The 22,112-nt window shown below is 48.7% G+C and overlaps 4 protein-coding genes and 4 non-coding genes across 8 annotated transcripts; 4 read left to right on the top strand and 4 right to left on the bottom strand.

The window, feature by feature from the left end:
• Nucleotides 1-2,607: 2,607 nt before the first annotated feature.
• Aspvir_001341 (serine/threonine-protein kinase) lies at nucleotides 2,608-4,912 on the top strand (the record flags this gene model as incomplete). Its single annotated transcript, XM_043266463.1, has 3 exons — nucleotides 2,608-3,069; nucleotides 3,423-3,667; nucleotides 3,733-4,912. 3 exons carry the CDS (start codon nucleotides 2,608-2,610, stop codon nucleotides 4,910-4,912), a joined length of 1,887 nt encoding a protein of 628 aa, XP_043122398.1.
• Nucleotides 4,913-5,779: 867 nt separating this feature from the next.
• On the bottom strand, nucleotides 5,780-7,965 carry Aspvir_001340 (putative sugar transporter; the record flags this gene model as incomplete). The annotated part of the gene is made up of 7 exons (XM_043266462.1): nucleotides 5,780-6,345; nucleotides 6,406-6,839; nucleotides 6,898-7,047; nucleotides 7,117-7,334; nucleotides 7,387-7,399; nucleotides 7,456-7,555; nucleotides 7,683-7,965. The coding sequence occupies 7 exons, from the start codon at nucleotides 7,963-7,965 to the stop codon at nucleotides 5,780-5,782; spliced, it is 1,764 nt and encodes a 587-aa protein (XP_043122397.1).
• Nucleotides 7,966-11,434: 3,469 nt separating this feature from the next.
• sxa2 (putative pheromone processing carboxypeptidase (Sxa2)) lies at nucleotides 11,435-13,243 on the bottom strand (the record flags this gene model as incomplete). Its single annotated transcript, XM_043266461.1, has 4 exons — nucleotides 11,435-12,327; nucleotides 12,398-12,624; nucleotides 12,698-12,980; nucleotides 13,042-13,243. 4 exons carry the CDS (start codon nucleotides 13,241-13,243, stop codon nucleotides 11,435-11,437), a joined length of 1,605 nt encoding a protein of 534 aa, XP_043122396.1.
• Nucleotides 13,244-14,683: 1,440 nt separating this feature from the next.
• Nucleotides 14,684-14,755, bottom strand: Aspvir_001338. Its single transcript has one exon. It is a non-coding gene; the product is annotated as a tRNA-Ala (tRNA).
• Nucleotides 14,756-15,205: 450 nt separating this feature from the next.
• Aspvir_001337 lies at nucleotides 15,206-15,277 on the top strand. The gene has a single exon. It is a non-coding gene; the product is annotated as a tRNA-Ala (tRNA).
• A 1,841-nt stretch (nucleotides 15,278-17,118) lies between these two features.
• Nucleotides 17,119-17,190, bottom strand: Aspvir_001336. Its single transcript has one exon. It is a non-coding gene; the product is annotated as a tRNA-Ala (tRNA).
• A 1,158-nt stretch (nucleotides 17,191-18,348) lies between these two features.
• Aspvir_001335 lies at nucleotides 18,349-18,420 on the top strand. Its single transcript has one exon. It is a non-coding gene; the product is annotated as a tRNA-Ala (tRNA).
• An 877-nt stretch (nucleotides 18,421-19,297) lies between these two features.
• On the top strand, nucleotides 19,298-20,931 carry Aspvir_001334 (MCT family MFS transporter; the record flags this gene model as incomplete). The annotated part of the gene is made up of 2 exons (XM_043266460.1): nucleotides 19,298-20,691; nucleotides 20,766-20,931. The coding sequence occupies 2 exons, from the start codon at nucleotides 19,298-19,300 to the stop codon at nucleotides 20,929-20,931; spliced, it is 1,560 nt and encodes a 519-aa protein (XP_043122395.1).
• Nucleotides 20,932-22,112: the final 1,181 nt, after the last annotated feature.

Genomic DNA, 22,112 nt, shown 5'->3' with positions numbered 1-22,112 from the left:
CTTGAACCTCGAATTCACCGTAAATTGCCACGACGAGCTGAACCGATGTTGTCACCGTGGGTCAACAGCTTCACTGTGAGTGATGATTACCAAGGACATGTCACAGGATGATTCAGATGGAGGTGGCAGGTAAGGCGATGAACGGAGGCCACATAGCGAAGAGAGGCGAGAGAGAAGGGACAGTATCAGTGGAATTGTCTAGGCCTGACAGGTGAAGATAACTGGCTGATTAGTTTGCCCTTTATTTGCTTTTTCTTTTTTTGTTTTTTGTCGCCAAGCGAACAAACCAATATGCTCAGTAAAAGCGAAGAGAAAAATGACCGGACGCGCCACGAAACGAAGAGGCTGCAAGGGATCAGACACGCAGGCGTAACCGTCCAAGCAATGTTGGCCAGCGGGTGTAGCGAAACAACAGCCGATGATCCAAACTCAATACACCAAACAATCAAGGTCAGAAATCAGGGGTCAGCGAATAATAAGATGGGGACAAAAATAAGATACGATGACTGTGCATCTACTTTGATGCGGCTAGGAATCAGCAAGTGTCAAGCAAGGGCGACAGACATGAGGGGAGACGTGGAAGATTTCGAGTGATGCAGATACAAGGCAACAGAGTGGGCTGAGGATAAGGTAGATAGATACACTCATTCCACGTTGCGGAGCTAGAATGTGGGTTTGACCAGCATGAATGTGGCCCAGTTAGATACAGTGAATGTACTCCTGACTTCCTCGAATATGCAATTTTTCGGGATTTTGGGCGCAGGTGTGAAGATTTGGGTTTCTGTTGAAACTAGAAAAGATACCAGGTAGAAGATAAGAGGAGAAAGGAGGGGATTCCCACTTAAGGATACTACCTAGTACCTTTCTAGAGTATTGGGCCAATGGTCTTCCTTTCAGTGCCTCCAATGAATGTGCATCGTCTGGCCTCTTCTTCTTTCATGAAGTCTGTTCTTTATTTCTTATTCTTAACAATGATGATACTCAAAGGTGCTTTGAAAATGTGATAATACTAGCTACGCCACATCCACAAATTGATGCCTGAAACATATCCTGTACCACAATGCAGGGTATCAATAATATTAATGTATCCATCAAGTGTGAGCTTCTTTACTCAAAAAAAAAAAGATCTTTAAGTCTTGAAAGGGGTATTTCTCCTCTTGATGAGCAAAAATATATCGGTTTTGATAAAGGATTGTTTCTTCATAATGACGGGATTGTCTGGTTTTATGCTCTTCTGCTACCAGAGTAATACTTGTTGCAGCCTTGCAGAGCTGCAGTCCAAAACAAAGGACTAATGGTCAAGTTTGAGGCCATGAAACCGGATGCAATCCATGGGATCCTTTGAGAACCCAGGCCACTTCTTGGAAAGTGCTTCATAGTACCAGACTTTTGTAGTACCTTGCAGAGAGGTATGAAGAAACAGCAAAGACATTGTGGCAATGACGATTAATGACGATGAGAACTCCACTGCTAATAGGTTTGATATCAACCATAACAACTATAACAACTAGTCTAGGTACTAGAGAGGTAGAACGGTCCTAAACTACCTGAAGCAAGAGTGTAGTATCAAGAGTTTCAGCCTCTTGAACCGAACCGTCAATGTTTCTTTAACCTTCTGGTTTGTTGAAGCAACAAATGGCGGCTCTGAGAGAAAGCTTCGGATAGATAGATCGATAAATAATGGATAGAAGACGTCTATTGGTGATGACACTCATTACCTCTAGAAATGACTAGCTGCAGTAATAATAGCCGATGGATGCTACTCCTAGTCGTAGTAGTTGTTGTGAAGCCATGACATCGGCCGAAGATCCTTCGACGTCATACGACGCCTCTTTTTTGACTCTGCAAAGACAGACATAGAGCAATCAATATAATGCATGCAAGAGGAACTCATGATGACGATGATGACGATGATTTTCCGATCCCCCAAATGCAATGCCCAAATTCCCAATTCCCAAGAATCCCCAGACCCCACTGACTTCATAAGGTGATGCTGTCCAGTTCCCTTCAACACCCCACCTTTATGTCACATAATGATCTCTAGACAACTACCCCCTAGTTAGCTACAGAATAACTGCCTTATTATCTATCCAGATATTTAGAGAGAAACTAGAGTGATAACAAAGGTAGTCTCTTGGTAAATTCACATTCATATCAATACCTTATTACCTAGCGTCACCGTCCCAAACTTTGCCTTTTCTCCCCCTTTCCCACTCCCATATTTTTGACCTTGCAAGTCTTACTCTCTCAACAACTCACTTCTCTCGGTGGTTCTATTTCGTTCTTGATTATCGAGTCTTCTTTTATCTTCAATCAGTGTTCCTGGTGGTGTTTCTCTTCGATCCACTTCCTCGAATCTATCCGACTCGAAAAAAATTCCCATTGTGGCGGGGTAAACACTAACCAGAGACCAAGAGAGCAAAACGACTATTTATCATCATCATCATCGTCATCGTCATCGGCTCCAGCCTTACCTTGTCCTATCCTAACTCTCATCTTTCTCCTTACCTCTTCCTCTTCCTCTTCCCATTTCCTCTCTCTTTTCCTCTCTTCCTCCCCTTCTTGTCCCTTACCTTTCGCCCATTCTTCCAATTCCCATCCGCCACCATGAGTACCATTCAGAATCTCAAAAATTTCATACGTCATGGCAAGCAGGCTCGCCTTGTCACTCCCCACGCCGAACCCACCACCGACGTTTCCCCTGTTCACGCAGAACAACAACGTCAACCACAGGGCTCATATCCTCCTGCTGCTGGAAATCTCGATGCCATCGATAGCAAAATGGGCCATGCGCACACTCATCAGCAACAATCAGAACCCCCGCAGTCTCAGCCTCAAAAGACTCCCGAAAACAAGCAACCCAGAACTGCCGAGATTGAACAGATTGTCGCAGAGGAACGGAGTAGCAGGTCAAAAATGCCTAAATACCCTGGTCTCGAGCGATATATCTTACTGGAGAAGATGGGCGACGGTGCCTTTAGCAACGTTTACCGTGCAAAGGACACCACGGGCGAGCATGATGAGGTTGCCATCAAAGTGGTGCGGAAATTCGAAATGAACAGCCATCAGGTAGGGAGTCGGCCCTGAAACTTTTTTCTTTGTTCTAGTGTGTGCTTGCTTTTCTGTTATTTCTTGTTTCTTGCGTTTGCGCTTTGCTATGGTTCATCGCTCTATTCAAAAGACATCTCGCCAATCTCTCTTCTTCTCTTAGCATGACGCCCACCTTCATCCGGATTTCAGGAAGAAGCCAAAAGCTGCGGAGGTGCGCAATCCACACCTTCAAATTCCCATCCCCTTTCTCAAATCCTACTCCCGGCACCTTTCCTTTTCCTTACCATCGCCTCTTTTCTTTACACCTTCCGTCCTTTGACCTCCCAACCTCGGAACGATTGGTAGCGGGATATGCTAATTTTTTGCTGCAGCGCGCGAACATTTTGAAGGAGGTCCAGATCATGCGACAACTCGATCACCCGAATATTGTCAAACTGATCGAATTCTCCGAATCCCGCCAGTACTATTATATCGTTCTGGAACTGTGTCCAGGGGGCGAACTGTTCCATCAGATTGTGCGCTTGACCTATTTCAGTGAAGACCTCAGCCGTCACGTCATCGTCCAGGTTGCCAAAGCCATCGAGTATCTTCATGAGACTTCAGGTGTTGTTCACCGGTACGTTTCCTCAAATTGTGATCTTTCTTTTGTCACAGCGAGTAACTGATCATGTCTTTCTCTAGTGATATCAAGCCAGAAAACCTCCTGTTCTACCCCATACCCTTCGTGCCGAGTAAGAACCCAAGGCCTGTCCAGCCTGGAGATGAGGAGAAGGTGGATGAAGGCGAATTCATTCCCGGCGTTGGATCCGGTGGGATAGGCACGATCAAAATTGCCGACTTTGGTTTGTCCAAAGTCATCTGGGATAGTCAGACTATGACCCCCTGTGGCACCGTCGGCTACACGGCGCCGGAGATCGTCAAGGACGAACGGTATTCCAAGAGCGTCGACATGTGGGCCCTTGGCTGTGTGCTCTACACTCTTCTGTGTGGTTTTCCTCCGTTCTACGACGAAAGCATCCAGGTTCTCACCGAGAAGGTTGCGCGGGGCCAGTACACCTTCTTGTCGCCATGGTGGGATGACATCTCCAAATCGGCTCAGGATCTCATCTCGCATCTTCTGACCGTCGMCCCCGAGAAGCGGTATAGTATCAAGGAGTTCCTCGCTCATCCGTGGATCCGTCAGACAGATGAAGCGACCGAAGCAGCCGATGATGCGCCCCCGCTTGCCACACCACTCGCTAGTCGTCAAGTCAAGCAGCAGCCCCTGGATGCGCAAGCAGCCGATCAGGCACCCTACGCGCCTGTAAGTGCCCGGTTACTGGGTCCCGCTTCCGCCGGTTTGGATCGTCCCATGGATTTCCGGTCCCCTGGTGCGATCAACCTGCGTGAGGTGTTCGATGTCGGTTACGCGGTACATCGGCAGGAAGAGGAAGGTAAACGACGCAAGAATTTCCGACAAGGATATCGGGGTGCCAATCCGACCACCGGGTTCCAGTCGGCTCTTAACCCCTTGAACGAGGACTACGACGACGAAGAGGACGACATCACATTACGACGCATCCAGAACGACGCATATCCTCCGGCGAAGATTCCCAAAGCCTCTCAGCACGCGGGAGATGTTGCAGCTATGGAAGCCAAATTACGGTCAACGAACTTGGGAGCCCCCAGTCACGCTGCTCAAGCTAGACAGTCGAATCAGTCTCGGCAGCAGCAGGGTTATGGCACACATAGCGCGAACGTTGCGGCAGCCGCAAAGCAGAGTATCGGCCGGAACTCGCGGCAACCGTTCGAGCTGAGCCTCAGCAATGCGACTTTGTTAGAAAAGAGAGGCAGACGGCAACAGGGTCAGGCTGTCGTCTAAGCCGTCTTCCCTTTCTTTTTTTCCCTTCAACTGAATCCCGTCTAATGCCTTCTCGCCGTTACGATGTGTCCCCGACATATACGTTACGATGGGAGTAATGGGTTCCGCATAGTTTACATATCGCTCTGGCTTATGGTTTGCGCCAGGGTCATGACTTTGCATCTGCTATGGATTTATGATAGTCCCCTCTGTTTGATCTGTTTGCGTTGGACTGGAGTATACATGTACCGTCCGCTGGCTGGCTGTTCTTTACTTCTTTTTTTTTACCCTTTCTTTCTGTCTCACTCATGCATAGGAGAATCATGGATAACAAATACCTCATGGCTCACTGGGTTGATCCCGGTTTATTGCGATCTTTTCCCTACACCATCGACCGGTGGATATGGGCTTGGGTGCTTACTTGATTGCTTTGTAGCTGCCCGTTCTACGCAAGTGTACAGAGGTAGAATGTAAAGAGACATATAGATATATCATATATGCGGAGGGAATAATGCTGATTACGACGTTAACAGTCATGAATATATCCATATTTTTATTTATATTTATCACTTGGTGATATATACATTGAACACGCATCCGCTAAATACAGAGAGACGAAGCACTTGTACCCACGGGGAAGGAAACTCGTCGGAATAAACAAAACAGCAGGGTATACATGTCCAAGCCCACCTCATCAAGCATGGCATCGTCATGGAAGTATTGCATACATCGTCCGGAGAAAACCCCGGCGGATGTAGTCTCCTTTTTTTTTTCTTTTTGGTTTCTTTTTCTTTCATGCTTCGAGTATGTCTGATTTTTCATTTTTCAAACCCCATGCTCTGGTCAGGGTATTACATATCACACTCCTCAAGGAAGAAAGAAACCGCTTTACAGCGATTGCTTCCCCATCGTCTCGATAGGAAGACAGCACATGGCGACAAAAGACGCGAGAATGAGTCCTCCAGCGGCGTAGATGGGCGAGTTGGGGTTCGAGCCCCCGCCGTAGACGGCGACGAGGGGCGCACAGAGGCCCGCGATGCGGTTCAGACAGCTCGAGATACCCGTTCCGGTTCCGCGGTTGGGGGCGGGGAAGACCTCCGGGGTGTAGGCGTAGAGGACGCCGTACATGATGTTCTGGAAGAAGGCCTCGAGGCAGGTGCAGACGAGCTGGACGTTGGAGCTGGTGGAGGCGGTGAAGCAGAAGAGGAGGATGCCGGTGATGAGGGTCGAGATGACCATTGTGCCCTTGCGGCCGACGTACTTGATGTCGACGGTGTAGCAGGCCAGGACGGAGCCCGGGATGCCGACGATGGAGGTGATGGCGTAGTTGCGGTAGGTGGTGTAGGTGGAGGCCTCGGTGGAGCCGCCGGCGTTCTTGATGTATTGGGGCAGGAAGGCGTTGAAGAGCGGGTAGCCCATTCCGATAGTGGTCCAGCAGAACCAGAGGATGACCGCTGTTGGGAGTCACGTTAGCCAAGGTTTATGTAGACTCCGAGAGCAAAGGGGGGCCCTACTGGTGAAGCCGAGCTTCTTAGTCGCGAACAGGGGGCGGACGCGCTGCAGAGAGAACTTGGACAGGTATCTCTCGACGATTTCCTTGTTGCTGAGCGATTGCGGGACGTTCTCCTCAGGGTAACCGCCGATTTCATTGAGAATGTCCACGGTGAGCCAGGTCTTGGCCTTGTTCTTGTAGGCAATCCCGTGAACTGCAGCAACGGCTTCATCCTGGCGACCACGGGCGAGCAAGAACTTGGGGGACTCGTAGAGATGGAACAGGAAGAAGCGGCAGATAAACATGGCAATGGTCAGGGCGCCCATGGTGAGCACGAAGTATCTCCAGCCCATGTTGTTGTCTTTCCCGCAGCAGGCGACTCCGTCACCGACTGCGTTGCAGGAGGGCAGGCCATCCGCGCAGCTATAAGTCGGGATAAAACCCCAGGCGATAAGACTAGCGGGTTGTTAATTGATGCAAGTTCACATAACTCGATGGTTCGGGTCACACCAACCTAGCGATAAGCTGACCAACAGGCCACCATACACTCAGCATGGTCAAGAGATTTCCGGAAGCAAAAGGCAGGAATTCCAAGAAAAGAGCTCCATCAACTGGCAGATTACCGCCGACACCGAGGCCCAGGCAGGCGAACAAAGCACAGACACTTAATTCGAGGTATATTAGCCGCAAGCTCCGACCCGAACTGTGGACAGAAAATATCGAAGAAACATACCCGATCCATGTGGGACTACCAGCGGTGGCCAAACCAAAAACACCGCAAATAAAGAGGGTCAGGTTAAAGGCTGGTCGACGTCCAATGATATCTGATGCAATACCCCAGAAGGACGCACCCAGGCAAAGCCCCACGAACACGGCGCAGGTTGTGAAACGAACCTGAGTGGAAGAAATGCCGAACTCAGACGCGACCGGTGTTAATGTAAGGGCAACTCCCTAATCTGATCAGTGTCTGGGGTTTTATACACCGGCGTTGACAAATTCTTACCTGTAGCCAAAGGCTGCGAGACCAATTAGCGACAGATAATCATATTAAAAACGAGAGCATCTAACTTACTTGTCTGCCAACCAACCGAACCCACAGAGACAGAACAATTCCCATTGATAACGACCCATGCCGATATCCTGAATTGCTCGGTTAATGACCTTTGATTTGCCTAGAACACACCAACATTAGATCAATTCCTGAACCAGAAACAGTGGACCCGGTCTGAAGATAAAGGCCGAGGAACTGGACAAACAGAAGCATCCAAGTCTCAATAGTCGCGGACAACAAGAACATACGGTCATAAGCGGTATTATGCCCCGAAGCAGCAACATCAGACTCGATCTCAGCACGGAGAGCTTCAATGGTCAGATGGCTGCGCTCAGGAATGGAAGCGGCAGAGCCATTCTCCTGAGAAGGAGCCTTGTCCAGGCTGTGCTCATCAGCTTTCACATTTGGACTGCCCTTCGTTTCCAGGGCTGGGCTTTCTGGGCGCGCATGCGATGGGGCACTGCTAATAGGAATGACGACACCGTGGAAGGTGGTTTTGTCGTGTTTCAGGAACGGGTTGAAAAATGGCATGACGGCGGACGGGGTCTGCGATGCTACTATGGGACGATTGGGATTGGTGTGTGCAGGAAATAGTCCGGTTCGAGGGTCGAATTTCCGTCACTCAGACCTAGATCTACTGTCTCTTCGACTTTCGTTATTGGCGCAACTGGGAAAGCGACCGGTCACGGTTCTGTTCGGTAGACGGGCAAGGTCAATAAGGGTGGAATCAGCGGTTTTGTCGCTCAGGGCCAGCAAAAGGCGCAATGGCGGTCGAACACGAGAATATTCGTCCACGGGCTCTACTTCGGGAGGAAATCCTCAGAGGCCAGTCGCAAGGGACAACGATATGTGATAGTCGATCGAAAACGGCACTGAGGGCGTATAGACGAGATTTCGTGGGTGGTTATTGTTGCTGCTGCTGTCGCTGCTGATCCTACGCCGTACAGCTGAAAGGCCAATATGCTGTTTGTCACAGGCGTAAGAATTCGCAGTAGGATGTGAGGTGTGATATATGAACCAAAAGTAGATACTGAGACTCGACAATCTTAGAAAAGACCGTCTCACAGAGTGGGATTGGACAGCTTGTGAATGTAACTCAACCACAGTCCTAAGGGAAATGTGGGGTCGATAAGTTGAGCTGGGCAAGAGTCAACCGAGAGAAGCTGTAAGAATCAGCTATCACCTTGATTGCTCGTGAGGGGGTAGACGAATGAGGGGGAGGTTGGAAGGAAAGCAAAACTGCAGAAGTTGGAGAGAGAGAAACAATGTCGTCGCAGATGGTGGGCAATCCAGTATCTATATACGGGGGTCCATAGAGGCAACTGGGAGATGTCTGCTGGTAAATCGGACAATCCAGGAAAGACGGGGAAACAAAGCCTCAAGGGGATAAAACCGATGGTCTCGAATCCAACAATCCAATCAGAAGAAAGAAAATGCAATAATGATAATGAGCAGGATGCATTTTGATTGAGCGTTTCGCAATACTGTCCTCTGGTAGGTTGCAACAGACAGACGGGAGGCTATCTCTCGATGGGTCTGATGGGTCTGATGGGTCTGAACATGGTTAGATTATTACCTACTGTGGTTTAATCTCGTAATATTACCTATAAGGTTCATACGTCGCACCATGGCCAAGGAGCCTGCCTCTCTATCTCAAGAGATAGATTTTTTTTTCAGAATCATGCTACCTACACTCAGACTATTCCAGCCTATCTTTAAACAAAAAATACATCGGAGCAAGATAGACAGCTGCTGTATATGTCACTATTTAGACTAAAATGAAATAAATCTCCGTAGCCAGGTGGTAGGTAGGATACCTTACGATAACGCACCAGCCCAAAGCGACGGTATCCAAGCTCTCAGTGGCTGCGCCTTCGTGAGGGTGTGGGGCAGCGGGTTCCTTTTTCTTTTCCTTAACCGGCTGTGGAAAGCGGTGGAACGACGGTCTGGCTGAAAGGAGTGGCTTGCCTCGGGCTGTTGACGGGAAGTTTCAACTACCTAATCCTTTAATGGACTAGTCTGATCCCAGTGGCGTCGTTCTACCCTGTCAAGTGCCAGCCTTGCACAAACAAGTAACAACCTCCTGAAGCCCCAAATGAGATCTGGAGCAGCCTGAGAAGCACGCATATCATCTTCTCCTGCAGGGTTAGATAACAGAGCATACAGGACTATCCTCGTCAGGAACGACTGCATATCAAGCAAGGAAGAAAGATGGGTGACACGAAGCCTCCTCTCCCGATCCCGAGCCGTCGAGTGTTCATTTATCCGAGGAGAAATGCAGTGAGAGTACAAAGCCGGTCCTCTCGGCAGTGGCACAGGTACATAGTTGATATCAAAGTAACTGGCTCTGACCGCCCCCACCAATCAGTCCACTGTCAAAAAAACTTGCAGTACTTTGTAGTCGGCGGTCTTGTGCCTTGTTCTTATTGTGCTTTACTTTCTGCATTCTTTTGTCTTTCCTTTTGCCATCCTACGCCAATATTTTCAATCAGTATCCATCTGTTCCATCTGAGGCAGAGTTCAGAGTATTGGGTTAATCCATGGCCATGGATCGCGCAGAAGTCTCGATACTGATTATTGAGGTCCACGTGCTGAAGTGTCTGTGGATAATCTACGTCATTGGCAACTCTCTTTTCCGCGCTAATCCCGGCTTGGACAAGGTTTGCCGCATCCCCACTCTATGGGAAGGTACCTTAGGAATGAATTGGTATGGTACCTTACCAATGGCCTACAACCTAGAATATTACCAGGGTGGTTACAGTAGTGTACTCGGTACCTTACCTTTACTCGTTTACGATACATTATTATATCGTAAGTTCGTAACAGGGATATAGACCAGGACTTTTACCTTTTCTTCATGCGCCTGATCTTATCAAGATTTACAGATAATTGAAGATTCAATATGCAGCGCTAATGTTGTTCATATTACCCAACAATACGCATCCCTGTAGCCGCCAGTCGACGGTTCGATAGACCAAGGTAGCGTGAAGGAAATTCTGCCCATATTCGGTATCGATCGTCTCTAGGATCTTGGCGTCTGCTGGGGCAAATGCAAATCAATTAATCCATTCCGCATGCGTCTTATTCGCATCCAACCGCCAATATCACCTTGTCGCTGTTACTACCAATCAGCTCTCACTTCACTCTTTTTTTCCTCTTTTTTACTTCTTCCCAGGACTCAAGGACAGATTAGGCTTTGAGTGCGACAGTCAGCTCGGGAAATAATTCAGACTGCATGTCTTCCCTAAGTAATCTCATCAGCAACAGCCTAACAGGCCAGCCATTGGATCGCCCAGTCTGCTAACTGACTAGCAAGACTATGGACTGACTACTGCAGGATAATAATACTACTCCGTACAGGTCTCCTACAATTGCGGAGACTCCCTCTTACTAAACACTAGGCTCAACCTAGATAGTTTGGGATCACGTACCTTGTTTCCTGAATAGGCTACCTGCGTGCATGGACAAAAGATCTACTCCATAGCATGTATGTACAAGACGCAGACGGGCACTACTGAGGGTCCATATTCAGCAGAGGATACGTGAGTGGGTTGTTCCAAGCCAACTGGTAATCTACCTCGGCTAGCGTATCTCACGAGGCACATACACACCATAGGTGGTCGTATCTTATCCATGCTTCGAAACTTTGTATGGAGTAGATTCTCGACATGATATAGACATAGTTAAGTGTGTGGCGTCCCTTGATCACATTTGTGGACTATGGGGGAAGGAACGTGGTGGAGTTGGGCGCTTTTAGTAAGACTAAAGGCGGACAGGTAAAAGTTTGATATCGGCCATCGAGTAAAAGTTAAACTGGTTGACTTGAGTGAAACCCAATCAGGGAATGTATTCCTGGCATAATTCAGGTCACAGGATAGATTTTCCTCGCAGAGTATAGCGTACTATTTCAACAATCACTGCTATTTACGTCGGCCAAAACGACCGAGGCCATTATCTGTCCCTTATATATTCTTCATCATATACACATATATACAGACAATCACAGAGACTCAATGTGGCCCAGCAACCACTGCAGGTGACGGTACGTCACCCGTGGCTGGTACTGGGGCTGCATGTGCCCGCTCTGGTAGGTCTCTGCCCACATCAATCCGCGCTCATAGTGCTGGACACCCATGACACCCTGGGCACCGTCCACTCCGGCCATGTGGTTCTCAGCGTAGACGTCGGCGTACTGCAAGTCGGGCAGAGTGACCGTGATCGGAGTGCTGGGGGCCGACTGGAAGCCCAGCTGGCCATGCCAGGTCATGTTCTGGATGGAGAGCAAGGTACCGTTGGTCAGAATGATCATGTCATAGTCACCGTTGCTGACAAGCACACGGTTTGTCGCCTCGATCACCTGCGGGAGGACATGCTCGATGGGATTGGCCGAGAAGTCACCCTCTTGCTCGGGGCCACCAGAGCCACCCACAAAGACGGACTGGTTCGAACACTCGGCCCACTTGATGCTCGGGGCGTGCAGGGCACGCTTGACGTCTTCACGATCAAAGTAGACCGTGGCGCCGGCGGGCTGGTAGACGAGTTCGGTAGGGAAGGCAAGAACATCCCATGCAAGAGGGCACATCAGGTTGATCTCGTAGATGTCGAAGCAGGGGTTGACAGTCAAGGCTGCGGCATTGATCATATCAAAAACGTCACATTCCGCATCGCTCGTGTAGTTGAACATCTTGGGAGGCTGGACACCCGAGGGAGGGAACACCAGGTATTCATCGATGTAGTCCTGGTAGCCACATGACTTGTGAAGCGTTTCCAGCTCGGCCATGAAGCTTGCATTGAAGTTGAACAGGTTGGCGTTCTGCTGAACGAAGGGCACTGCAGGCACTTCTTCTTGCACGTAGTCGAACTGGCCGATGCATGGATCATACACGAGGGCACCTGTATTGAGGGAGATATGGTCAGTATATGACAAGCAATACCTGACCAGGTAATCAAGAATGAGGCTCACCTTTCAGGTCATAATGTTCCGTGTCATTCTGGTCCAGCATTGCGGCGGAAATGTAAGGAACATAGCGGCCCGCATAACTCTCTCCGGTAACATAGATCTTAAAGTTTTTGATACCGAAGATCTCTTGGAAGTTCTTGAAGAACTTGATAAAGTCTTCCGCAGTTTCCTCCTGCGACGTTGCAGTCGGCGTGCCGGTGGCGAAACCCGTGCCGACAGGCTGGTCGACCCTGTCACAGTCGACGCGCATCAGAAACCTGACTTGTAACCTCTTGCACAACGGCATAGAAAGGAAAGACATACCACAGCATGTTCGTCAGGTTGACCCATGAGTAAGGATTCTCAACTGGGGCAAATGTCCCTGGCTGCCAGGTGAATCTGCCGTTCTCCTGGAAGAATCCTTCCAAGGAGCTGCAGCCTGGCCCTCCGTTGAGCCAGATGGTAACTTCGTCCACAGGATCACCGATGGTGGGCTGGAAGATGAAGAAAAGCTCTCTGGATTTGTTGCCCTTGTCGATGGGCACTGAGCCGGAGTACATCTCACCAATGTCGAACTTCACATCGGGCAGACTCTTCACGAGATAGGCTGCGGCAGTATTTAGATCAGACGGTCGTCAATTCCGACGCAGGCAACACAGAATACATACGCTTCGTATCCTTGTTCAGGAACCGGAAGTCCTTGTGGCTTGAGCGCGTCTCTAGCTTGTGGGTAACCAACGATGACGAGCTCCGTTTGGTCAACGAGTCGCGAGCCTTCTGACCGAACCGTCCATGTTTCGCAGCAGACGCACTGTCCACGCACAAAGAGAGAGCCAGGACGGCAGTCGAAACCACCGAGCCGAACAACATCTCGACCGGCTAAAGCAAAGGGGAAATCAAAGAAGGGAAACTGAGGCTTGCAGGTACGGATGAAAAGACCAGTCCAATTTCACCGAGAAGGACTGGCTGCATTTATATGACGACAGCCATGCCTGCCGCGCTAAGTTCGACAGAGGGGAAGCACAAGCTGATTTTAGCGTATCGCCAGGCAGACGGGAGACATGGAAAGCTCAGAGAACAATCGAATGCTGCAGAACTCCAGCCTTCAACAGGGGCCCCTCTCTCAGATTGGCGAGAATGCGTGTAGACCGACGGGATTGGAACGTTAAGACATGGATGCGTGATTATCAACCAACAATCATACCTAGGTATTCAAGACTAGAGAGGTAACGAATCACGAGTTTCTGTTCATTTGGCAGAAGAGGGGAAGCCGACGCTTGCCATCGGGGAAGAGCTTGAATGCGTCCAAGCTCAAGGCTCGTGTGGAGACGCATCTCGGAAGATACGGAATTCGCCTGGAGATGGTGATAAAAGGTAATAATGACTGATACCTAGCTATTTGATAGGATGCCAAAGCAGCCCACTACTGAATCAGGTCCTGATATGCACCTAAATAGATAAGCTGATGGATTCGCTGGGTGCTTTTAATCCAGCCAGCTGCGGCCCACTGAGAGCAAACTACAATTGGTGAGGGTAATAGTAATGACGGCAATGGTGGTAGCTATCTAGTCTATCGACAATAATTTGAATAATAATAATGATGATGAGCTCGTGTTGCTGAACCCCCCGACGGAGATGGATCCTGTTTCGGGGACGATCTGCGTAAGCAAGAGAGAGCGTCATTATCTTGGAGAGGATACCTAGTCTAGGTAGTGTTGAGCTTACTTGGAAGGCCAAGCTTTCTCCCCGTGACCAGGTACCTGATACCTTGCATTCGGAGTACTCCGTATGTACATTTTCTTGCTCTTCTATAATGGCTATATCAATAATATGGAATGTCTACCGGTAGACAACTTCTTCGCATTGAGCAGGCCCAACTGCCGGTAGATAGGAGAGACTTTCATCGCTCAGACACCAAGCTGACCGCCTCTCTTGGTCGTCACAACCGAGTTCATTTGTTTCGGGGGCCGATGTAACCCTGTAGCCAGAAATTCTCCGATAAGAGAGACAAATTAGATTACACTGCAAATGATTGAATGACCTGTGTGGCGTAATTCAGTCTCCTAACGATGCTTGACGACGAGATATCTACTTTTGGTACTTTGGTAGTGGCAATAATAACGAACCACTCAATACTGCTTCTTTTGAGTTTCATATGGGTTTTGATAACCACCTGCCCGTTTAGGACGAGCCGGCGCCAGTCATCAACTAGTCTACCATTAGATGCTTTGACTGCTTCCTGGATATGCACCTTGCCCGTTGCTTCCGATGTGGGGCACAAAAAGATCCGAGGCAGCAAAACAAAAAAGTTGGACTCGCGGGGAATCGAACCCCGGACCACCCCCATGCTAAGGGGGTATTATACCACTAAACCACAAGCCCTACAGATACCAGAAAATTTGAATTTGTGCTCTATGACTCAAGGCGAACTTGCGAACTTGCTTTCAAACTCCAGAAGGATACATGCCACCTTGTATGACCTAACTAAATGTTCAAATCTTTGTCATCTCCATCTTCACCTTTACTGGGAGGTTATACAAGCCGAGAAGGCTAATATCACACATAATTGGCCTCACTTTGCGAATTGGCTGTGGCTGTCATGTCTTGGGACTACTACAAATTTAGGTATTCTTTCGGCTCATCGGTTGGGAATCTGCCCTATGCAAGTTGAGTTAGTTCAAATGTTGGATAGTACAAAATGTGTTCTCAAGTCACCATTGAAGTCCTCAGATGGATGAGGTTGTGAAGGATATTGGGCAGTGTTCGTCATATATATCATCCAAGGACGGTATAGAATGGTAACTCTCAGCTACTGATTGAGTGTCGTCTATTGGGCTTGTGGTTTAGTGGTATAATACCCCCTTAGCATGGGGGTGGTCCGGGGTTCGATTCCCCGCGAGTCCATTTTTTGCCTTGGTTCAAACGCCCAAAGTCTCTACTGCATTGTGTCAGATTGGGTGTTCTTTGTTCGTTTTTTATGATTCAAGCACGACCAGAACAATGCTGAGAATGGGCCCACCTGGACGCCATCACCACTCTTCAAGATTCAACAGGCTTGGCCGGGTGCATGTCTACATACCGCTCATCTTAGGGCTCAAGCACCTTTGGTTTAGAAGGTAAATGCTTACGCAGGCCGAGTATATCAGGGCTAGTTTCGATAGGTCACAGGATTTTCTATGATTAGTATGTCTGTGCTGATGGTCGTTCTTATGGTCTTTTAAGCGATATATAGAAACACATGTCACACTCCTAGCTTGGCTCTATATCCGGGGATCATGGTGAATATCAGTGGACTTCTTTTTAAGTAAGGCATTAGCAGTGCTGGTGATACGATTATTCGAGCGAATACTCATCGAATCGACGACCATCTCCTGCAAGAGCTCAAATGATCAATTGGCCCTTGGTCCTTCTCACTCGGTACTGATCACCAATCAACCACTGTAGCCTGAAAAGAATATCAGCAGGACAACAATACTGCAACTGTCGACGAGACTACCCCGGATATCCTTCCAGCCTCCCACCTCGGTGCTACCATAGACACATTCATTCATCCCGCAAAGTGCAACATTCGACTGGGTCATGACCATCAATTGCTGGTGGATTACAACCATATGCTGCTGATTCATCTTCATCCTTCTCCTCTGGCACCCGGTCCGGTTCATCATAATCGCAAAACGAGTCTCGTCAACCCGCCCCATAGATGAATCATTCAAGTCTGGCTGCAGTGCCTCCTCATCCACAATCAGACATGTCTACACCATCCTGATTCCGCATACTTTGTTTTTCAGGACAATTGCCCTGTTCTTACTGGCATATAGTGATTACCCACTGTTTAGATGCTGCTAGATAATGGGTGTTTAGTTTAGCATTGTTTAGAACTGCAGTCTTGCAGGGTTAAGTCTTGAGAACGGAGATATGCTTCGCACTATGGAGTATCAATTATTTATACAGATTGAGGGATCAGAGGCTTGCGTGTAACGGCCACTTGGTATACCGATGACTAGCAACGATTTCAGCCAAGCAGGGCAGCTGGCCGGTGTACAGACTGGAGAATGCCCTCTCGGTAGTGCTGGATCTGTTTGTCCAGACACGCAAAAACTTCTTCTTTTCAGGGTTATAAAGCGGTCTTAGGACGGTTAATCGCCAGAGGAGAAGATAGAATCCTGGGGATTAAGTTACCGGTGAGTTACCATATGATGTACCTGCCACTGATGACGGTAAGGGTCCCAGCGGATGGGGAATGGGATGCTACATAGGCATGATAGCATCGGAGATCTTCCCACCTATATATTTCACGAGGAATATGGTGTCAAAGGACACGGGAGTCGAGAAACATGCTGGATTGTCGTCAAATCCGCATAGATGTATACATATAACAAATACTTGGATGCTCAGTCAGCCAACATATCATAATTATTATCTTTACTCGGTCGACGGTGTATATCGGGTCAAGCCTGGTAACGATTCTGGCCATGTGATAATAAGCAACAAAACACCACAAGATCCCATTCTAATTGAAGAAGCAGGCTTCAATTTGAATCAGTCCCAAGGGTTCGGGCCAAAATGATTGAACCTTCAGGATTGGTTGCTAACGTTGATCTCGTAAGGAATGGGATACTATTGACCTCTCACAGTTGGCATGGAATAGACATTGGGTCATGGGTTGGTCCTCCATTCTGGATGCAACTCAATTAGTGTGGTTTAACAGGAAGTATATATGGTCCTGGAGGACGAGCAAAAAAAGTTGGACTCGCGGGGAATCGAACCCCGGACCACCCCCATGCTAAGGGGGTATTATACCACTAAACCACAAGCCCAATTGTTGACACCCGAAAAGCTTCTTTTGCCCTGTAAAACAGGTGCTGTGATCCTACCCGAAACGCCGGTTCTTACTATAAGTATGGGAGTGTCACGGCAGGGCATAGCCTTGCTCTAACCTGATATTAACGCTGTTAGTCAGGGTACTGACTAGAGCCAGTCTTTAAGGAATGTTTACATACATGGTGTAGGGGGTTTGGTCTCTGTGCGTCCTGTGTGACTTTATATTTTACCGACGCGGGCTCGTCAATACTACAACGGCCAAAAGACTCGACAAACTAGACAATAATAGGCACTACAGACGGGTATATCATAGACAAAATGATGACCAGACAGTTACCAAATCCGGGTCTATGAAGCTGAATTGTGACCGTAAATGATACCTAGTTGCCAGATCGAAGATGAGACGACATGAAAGTAAGGTACCTGTGACACTGGGAATAAGGTCAGGCAGGCTAGTGCATCGAAGATATATGGACTGTTGTCTCACATGAGGGGCACAGTTATAGGCATTTTGGTTCGGTGATAGTGCAACATGTACCGTACACTCATTCCCAACAACAGATAAGCATGGAGACCATTACCTACCGAGGTCTAGTAACCATGACTGTGCTTCATGAATACCGCGCAAGCCCTATCATTTTCCATACACGAGGTGTCCGATAATAAAGATGTTAACCCTAGTACCCACAAGGTTACAGGCGCTTCCAGAGACTTGCAATGACCAAGCGAGAGGTAGAATTGCCTTAACATTGCTAATCAAGTACGACTACTCACTTGACAGGGTAAGGTGGCTTCTATCAACATTCATACTATGCCATACTATCTTGGTAACCTAGCTCAATGCTTGGCCCAGAAACCCATATAGCTACCCCCTTAAGCCTTAAAGAAAGTCGAGAGAGACTAACTTGAGCACATAATATCACACATAGAAAGTGGCCACCTGCAAAGCTGCAGGGAACTGAAAGTTAATGACGGCTGCATAAGGTAGCCCAGGACAATATCAATGTCTGATTCGCTTCAAGCTCGCTGCAATGGCACAGGAATGGTGAAGATCCCAAAAGATATAGTTCATTGACGTTTCAATGCCTTGAGATATCTCTTCGAAATGGGTCTTGTCATATATAATCAAAAGTCGACAGAACTCTCAACAAGTCGGGCTTGTGGTTTAGTGGTATAATACCCCCTTAGCATGGGGGTGGTCCGGGGTTCGATTCCCCGCGAGTCCAACTTTTTTCCCCAGGTACCTTAGTATCCTTTTTTGTTCCTCTTTTAATTTTTCGTTCCTTTCCCACATCTCCAGTTCTCTCTTTATCAGAAATCAGTATTGAAGAGATGACATGCAGCGGATAAGGTATGCGACAGCACAGGGAGTTGAAAAAAGGAAGGTCCCACCTTTCGGCAGTCTCCGACACAGTCTGCCTGTCCATACAACACAAATGTAACCGAACTCTAGCAATCACAGCAACATAGTAGCCTCATCTGCTCCCTTTACCCGCAATTTCCATATCCAATATTCTATCTATGACCTCCTTGGATCACTTTGCCCTGCCGATAAGCCCTGCACCTGTGCCGAGCTGTCAGCAAAGCCATGAATCCCATATGGACGGTGATTCACTTACGTACAGTCTGGTGGGCAAACCACTCATGCGGCCATGCCAAAGCTCCCAAGCTCTCAGTTGACCTTCCTGATTGTGTCTAGCATCTTCTCGTATGCAAGTCTTCGCTATGGCCAAAGGGTCGAAGCCAACTGGAGCCACAAAATTTTCGCCAATAGGAGCCTTCCCGCCAGTGAGCGACTGCTCGGAAACCTCCACTTGACGATTTAGTCCAAGCTAGAGCATAAGTCCTAGAGCGCTAAGCAGATCAAACCCCAGCTTTTCGCGATCTCGATTTTTGTCGGGAGTCTTTCCATCAGGCATCCCTGCATCCACTGTTGAATCCCAACTGGATAGATAGCTCGTGTCCTTCTATGCTCTCCCGCACTGAAAATACACCTCTCGTCCACAAATCACTCGAAACCGAGGAGGAAGGTACTGTGCCTGTGGGACGTTAGAGGAGGACAAGGTTAACCGTTGTCTACGTCGGCCTGAGACCTACCCTGACATGTTGACAAACACCAAAACCTCTGGCGTCGCCAATGTTGGGGAGACAGATCACCACACATCTGAGGAGAGCCAGCCAGTCTCCCAGGAAACATCACCACTCTCATATCCAGAGAAACAGTCAATGACCGTACCTCATGCAGCTTCTGAAAATCCTTTAGTGGGCGAGACAGGAAAATTTGAGTCATCGACGCAGCATAATTCACAAGATGGCCTACCTTCGACTCACGAGGCAAACAGAGTGCTCCAAGAAGGAGGCTATGGAGAGTGCATCAATGGTATTCCTTCAGATACCTCGGAATATCGGATTCCCGTGAGTCGGGTTACAACCGATGCCGAGGGAAACACATATCCAGAAGGCGGTTTAGAGGCATGGCTGGTGGTATTTGGAAGTTTCATGGGACTTTTCGCGTCCCTAGGTCTGGTCAACACCATCGGCACATTTCAGGCGTATCTTCAAGATCATCAGCTGAAAGAATACAGCCCTGGCAACGTGGGCTGGATATTTGGCGTTTACTCGTTTCTGACCTTCTTTGGCGGAGTTCAAATCGGCCCGGTCTTCGATGCGAAAGGGCCTCGATTTCTTGTTCTTGCCGGCTCTGTTCTAGTCGTGGTGATGATGATTGCCCTAGGGTTCTGCACTAAATACTGGCATTTCATGCTCGTGATCGGAGTCGCTGGAGGAACGGGAGCCTCTCTCATTTTTACGCCGGCGATATCCGTAGTCGGGCATTTCTTCAACGAGAAACGCGGCGTTGCGACTGGTCTTGCGGCTACTGGAGGCTCTGTCGGGGGAATAGTCTTCCCACTGGTCCTGGAGACTCTCTTTCCCAAGATCGGCTGGGCGTGGGCAACCCGTGTTATTGCCTTGATTTGTTTGATCTTGGTAATCGGATCCTGCCTGCTGGTGAAGCCGCGCCTGCCTAAGAAGCCGGCTTCCAAGGAGAACGTCCTCCCCGATTTTCGGATTTTTCGAGATGCCAAGTTCGCTTTCACAACAGCAGGCATCTTCTTCATTGAATGGGGCCTCTTTGTTCCGATCAGCTATATCTCTTCATATGCTCTAGCCCACGGGGTCTCTACAAAATTGTCATATCAAATGGTAGCTTTCCTCAACGTGGGCTCGGTCTTAGGAAGAGCGATCCCAGGATTCATCGCAGATTTCCTTGGTCGCTTCAACACACTGATTGTCACAGTGGCTCTTTGCCTAGTGTGCAACGCGTGTCTCTGGCTTCCTGCTGGCGGCAACGTTCCTTTAATGATTGTTTACTGCGTGATATTTGGGTTCGCCAGTGGCAGCAATATCAGTCTTACGCCAGTCTGCGTTGGACAACTCTGCAAGATTGAGAATTACGGGAGATACTACGCCACGGCATATACCATCGTAAGCTTCGGGTGAGCTCATACTACATTCGTGCCTGTTTATTGTATCATTTGGCACTTTGATGGCTGACTGAACTTTGGATTAGCACTCTCACCGGGATTCCAATTGCGGGCGAGATTCTCAGCCGTTGCAATGGAGAGTATTGGGGTCTAATTGTCTTTACAACTTGCTGCTATGCCCTCGGTCTCGCATGCGTCACTGCAGCGAAATTAATTCATGTTGGCTGGCGTCAACCATGGGTCATCTACTGAAGCCGGTCTCAATTGAATATTAAGACGTCTGGCGGCGTGCTTACACCCGACAAAATCACCCTAGATGCAGCAGCAATTGCAGAGGGAAATTGATGGGAGTCACGGAAGGACGACTGGAAGCCAACCTACGATCAAAGTACACACCAGTACGCGCGGAAAAGAAATCGTGGGAATAGCTATTCTCTGAATTGCGCGACTGACCGCCGTACTGGCAGCTCGGTGCAAGATGATGATGAGATGATCCAGATGTGACGCCGGAAAGCTATCCCGGACAGAAGTGAGCAGTTCAGTTTCTGGAAACATTGCGACTGAACCAGGGAAACATACCAACGGCCCGAACGTCAAGTCGAGTCCATGTACTTGTTATTCGAAGGATAATCAATCTGTTTGAGACGGACTTCATTATCTTTCTTTAAAAGGGTTACCCTGTCGATCACGAAGGTTTGTGTCCCCATAATACCTTGAGACGACCACGTCCAATTTTGGAAGCGCATCCACGTTATTTATCGTTCAACTCGATATATATCGTTGAATATAGGCACGAGCGTCAGAATGATGGTCAGCTAGAGTGACCGTGGTTGCAATGCTCCGACAAGTTCCAATAGGACGTCCGGAATCAAGAACTGGAAGCTTACCAGAGTGCTCATTCCACTGAGACCCGATACTGCACGCTCGCTGGATGACATACAGACCTCATCATAACTCAAGGTCGGGTACATAATTGGTGCTTATCCTAGATCCTCCAGGATGTCTTCAGACCATTCGCTGATCGAATAGCTGCTCATAACCCTGAGCCCTCCCTTTCTCCTTGCTTTCCCCTATCTCCTACTGTGGTTGCTCTGTGAACAAGATGCACACTGGGAGGCAGGCCCTGCCACTCGCAGCAGCAGCATGGATGCTACTCCATGGTGCGGTAGCAGCTCCCAAACCCGGCCTGAGCCAGCTACCACCCCCGGAGGCCTTAAGATCGGCAGGTCTAGCTAGTGCAGCGTTGTCTTCATCCCTAGCTGCGATTATGGCATCTGGAGTTCCTCCTGCAACTCATACAGTCACTGTTCCGTCTGGAGTTCCCCCTGCAACTCATACAGTTACTGTACCATCTGGAGGGTCTGCTACTGAATCACTCCCAACCACAGCACCGACTGGAGGAGCTGCTACTGAATCACTCCCAACAACAGCGC

The sequence above is a fragment of the Aspergillus viridinutans genome, assembly GCF_018404265.1.
Source record: "Aspergillus viridinutans IFM 47045 DNA, scaffold_1, whole genome shotgun sequence".
Lineage (NCBI taxonomy): Eukaryota > Fungi > Ascomycota > Eurotiomycetes > Eurotiales > Aspergillaceae > Aspergillus > Aspergillus viridinutans.
The sequence above is the reverse complement of the archived record's forward strand: the minus strand, read 5'-3'. Positions and strand labels throughout refer to the sequence as shown.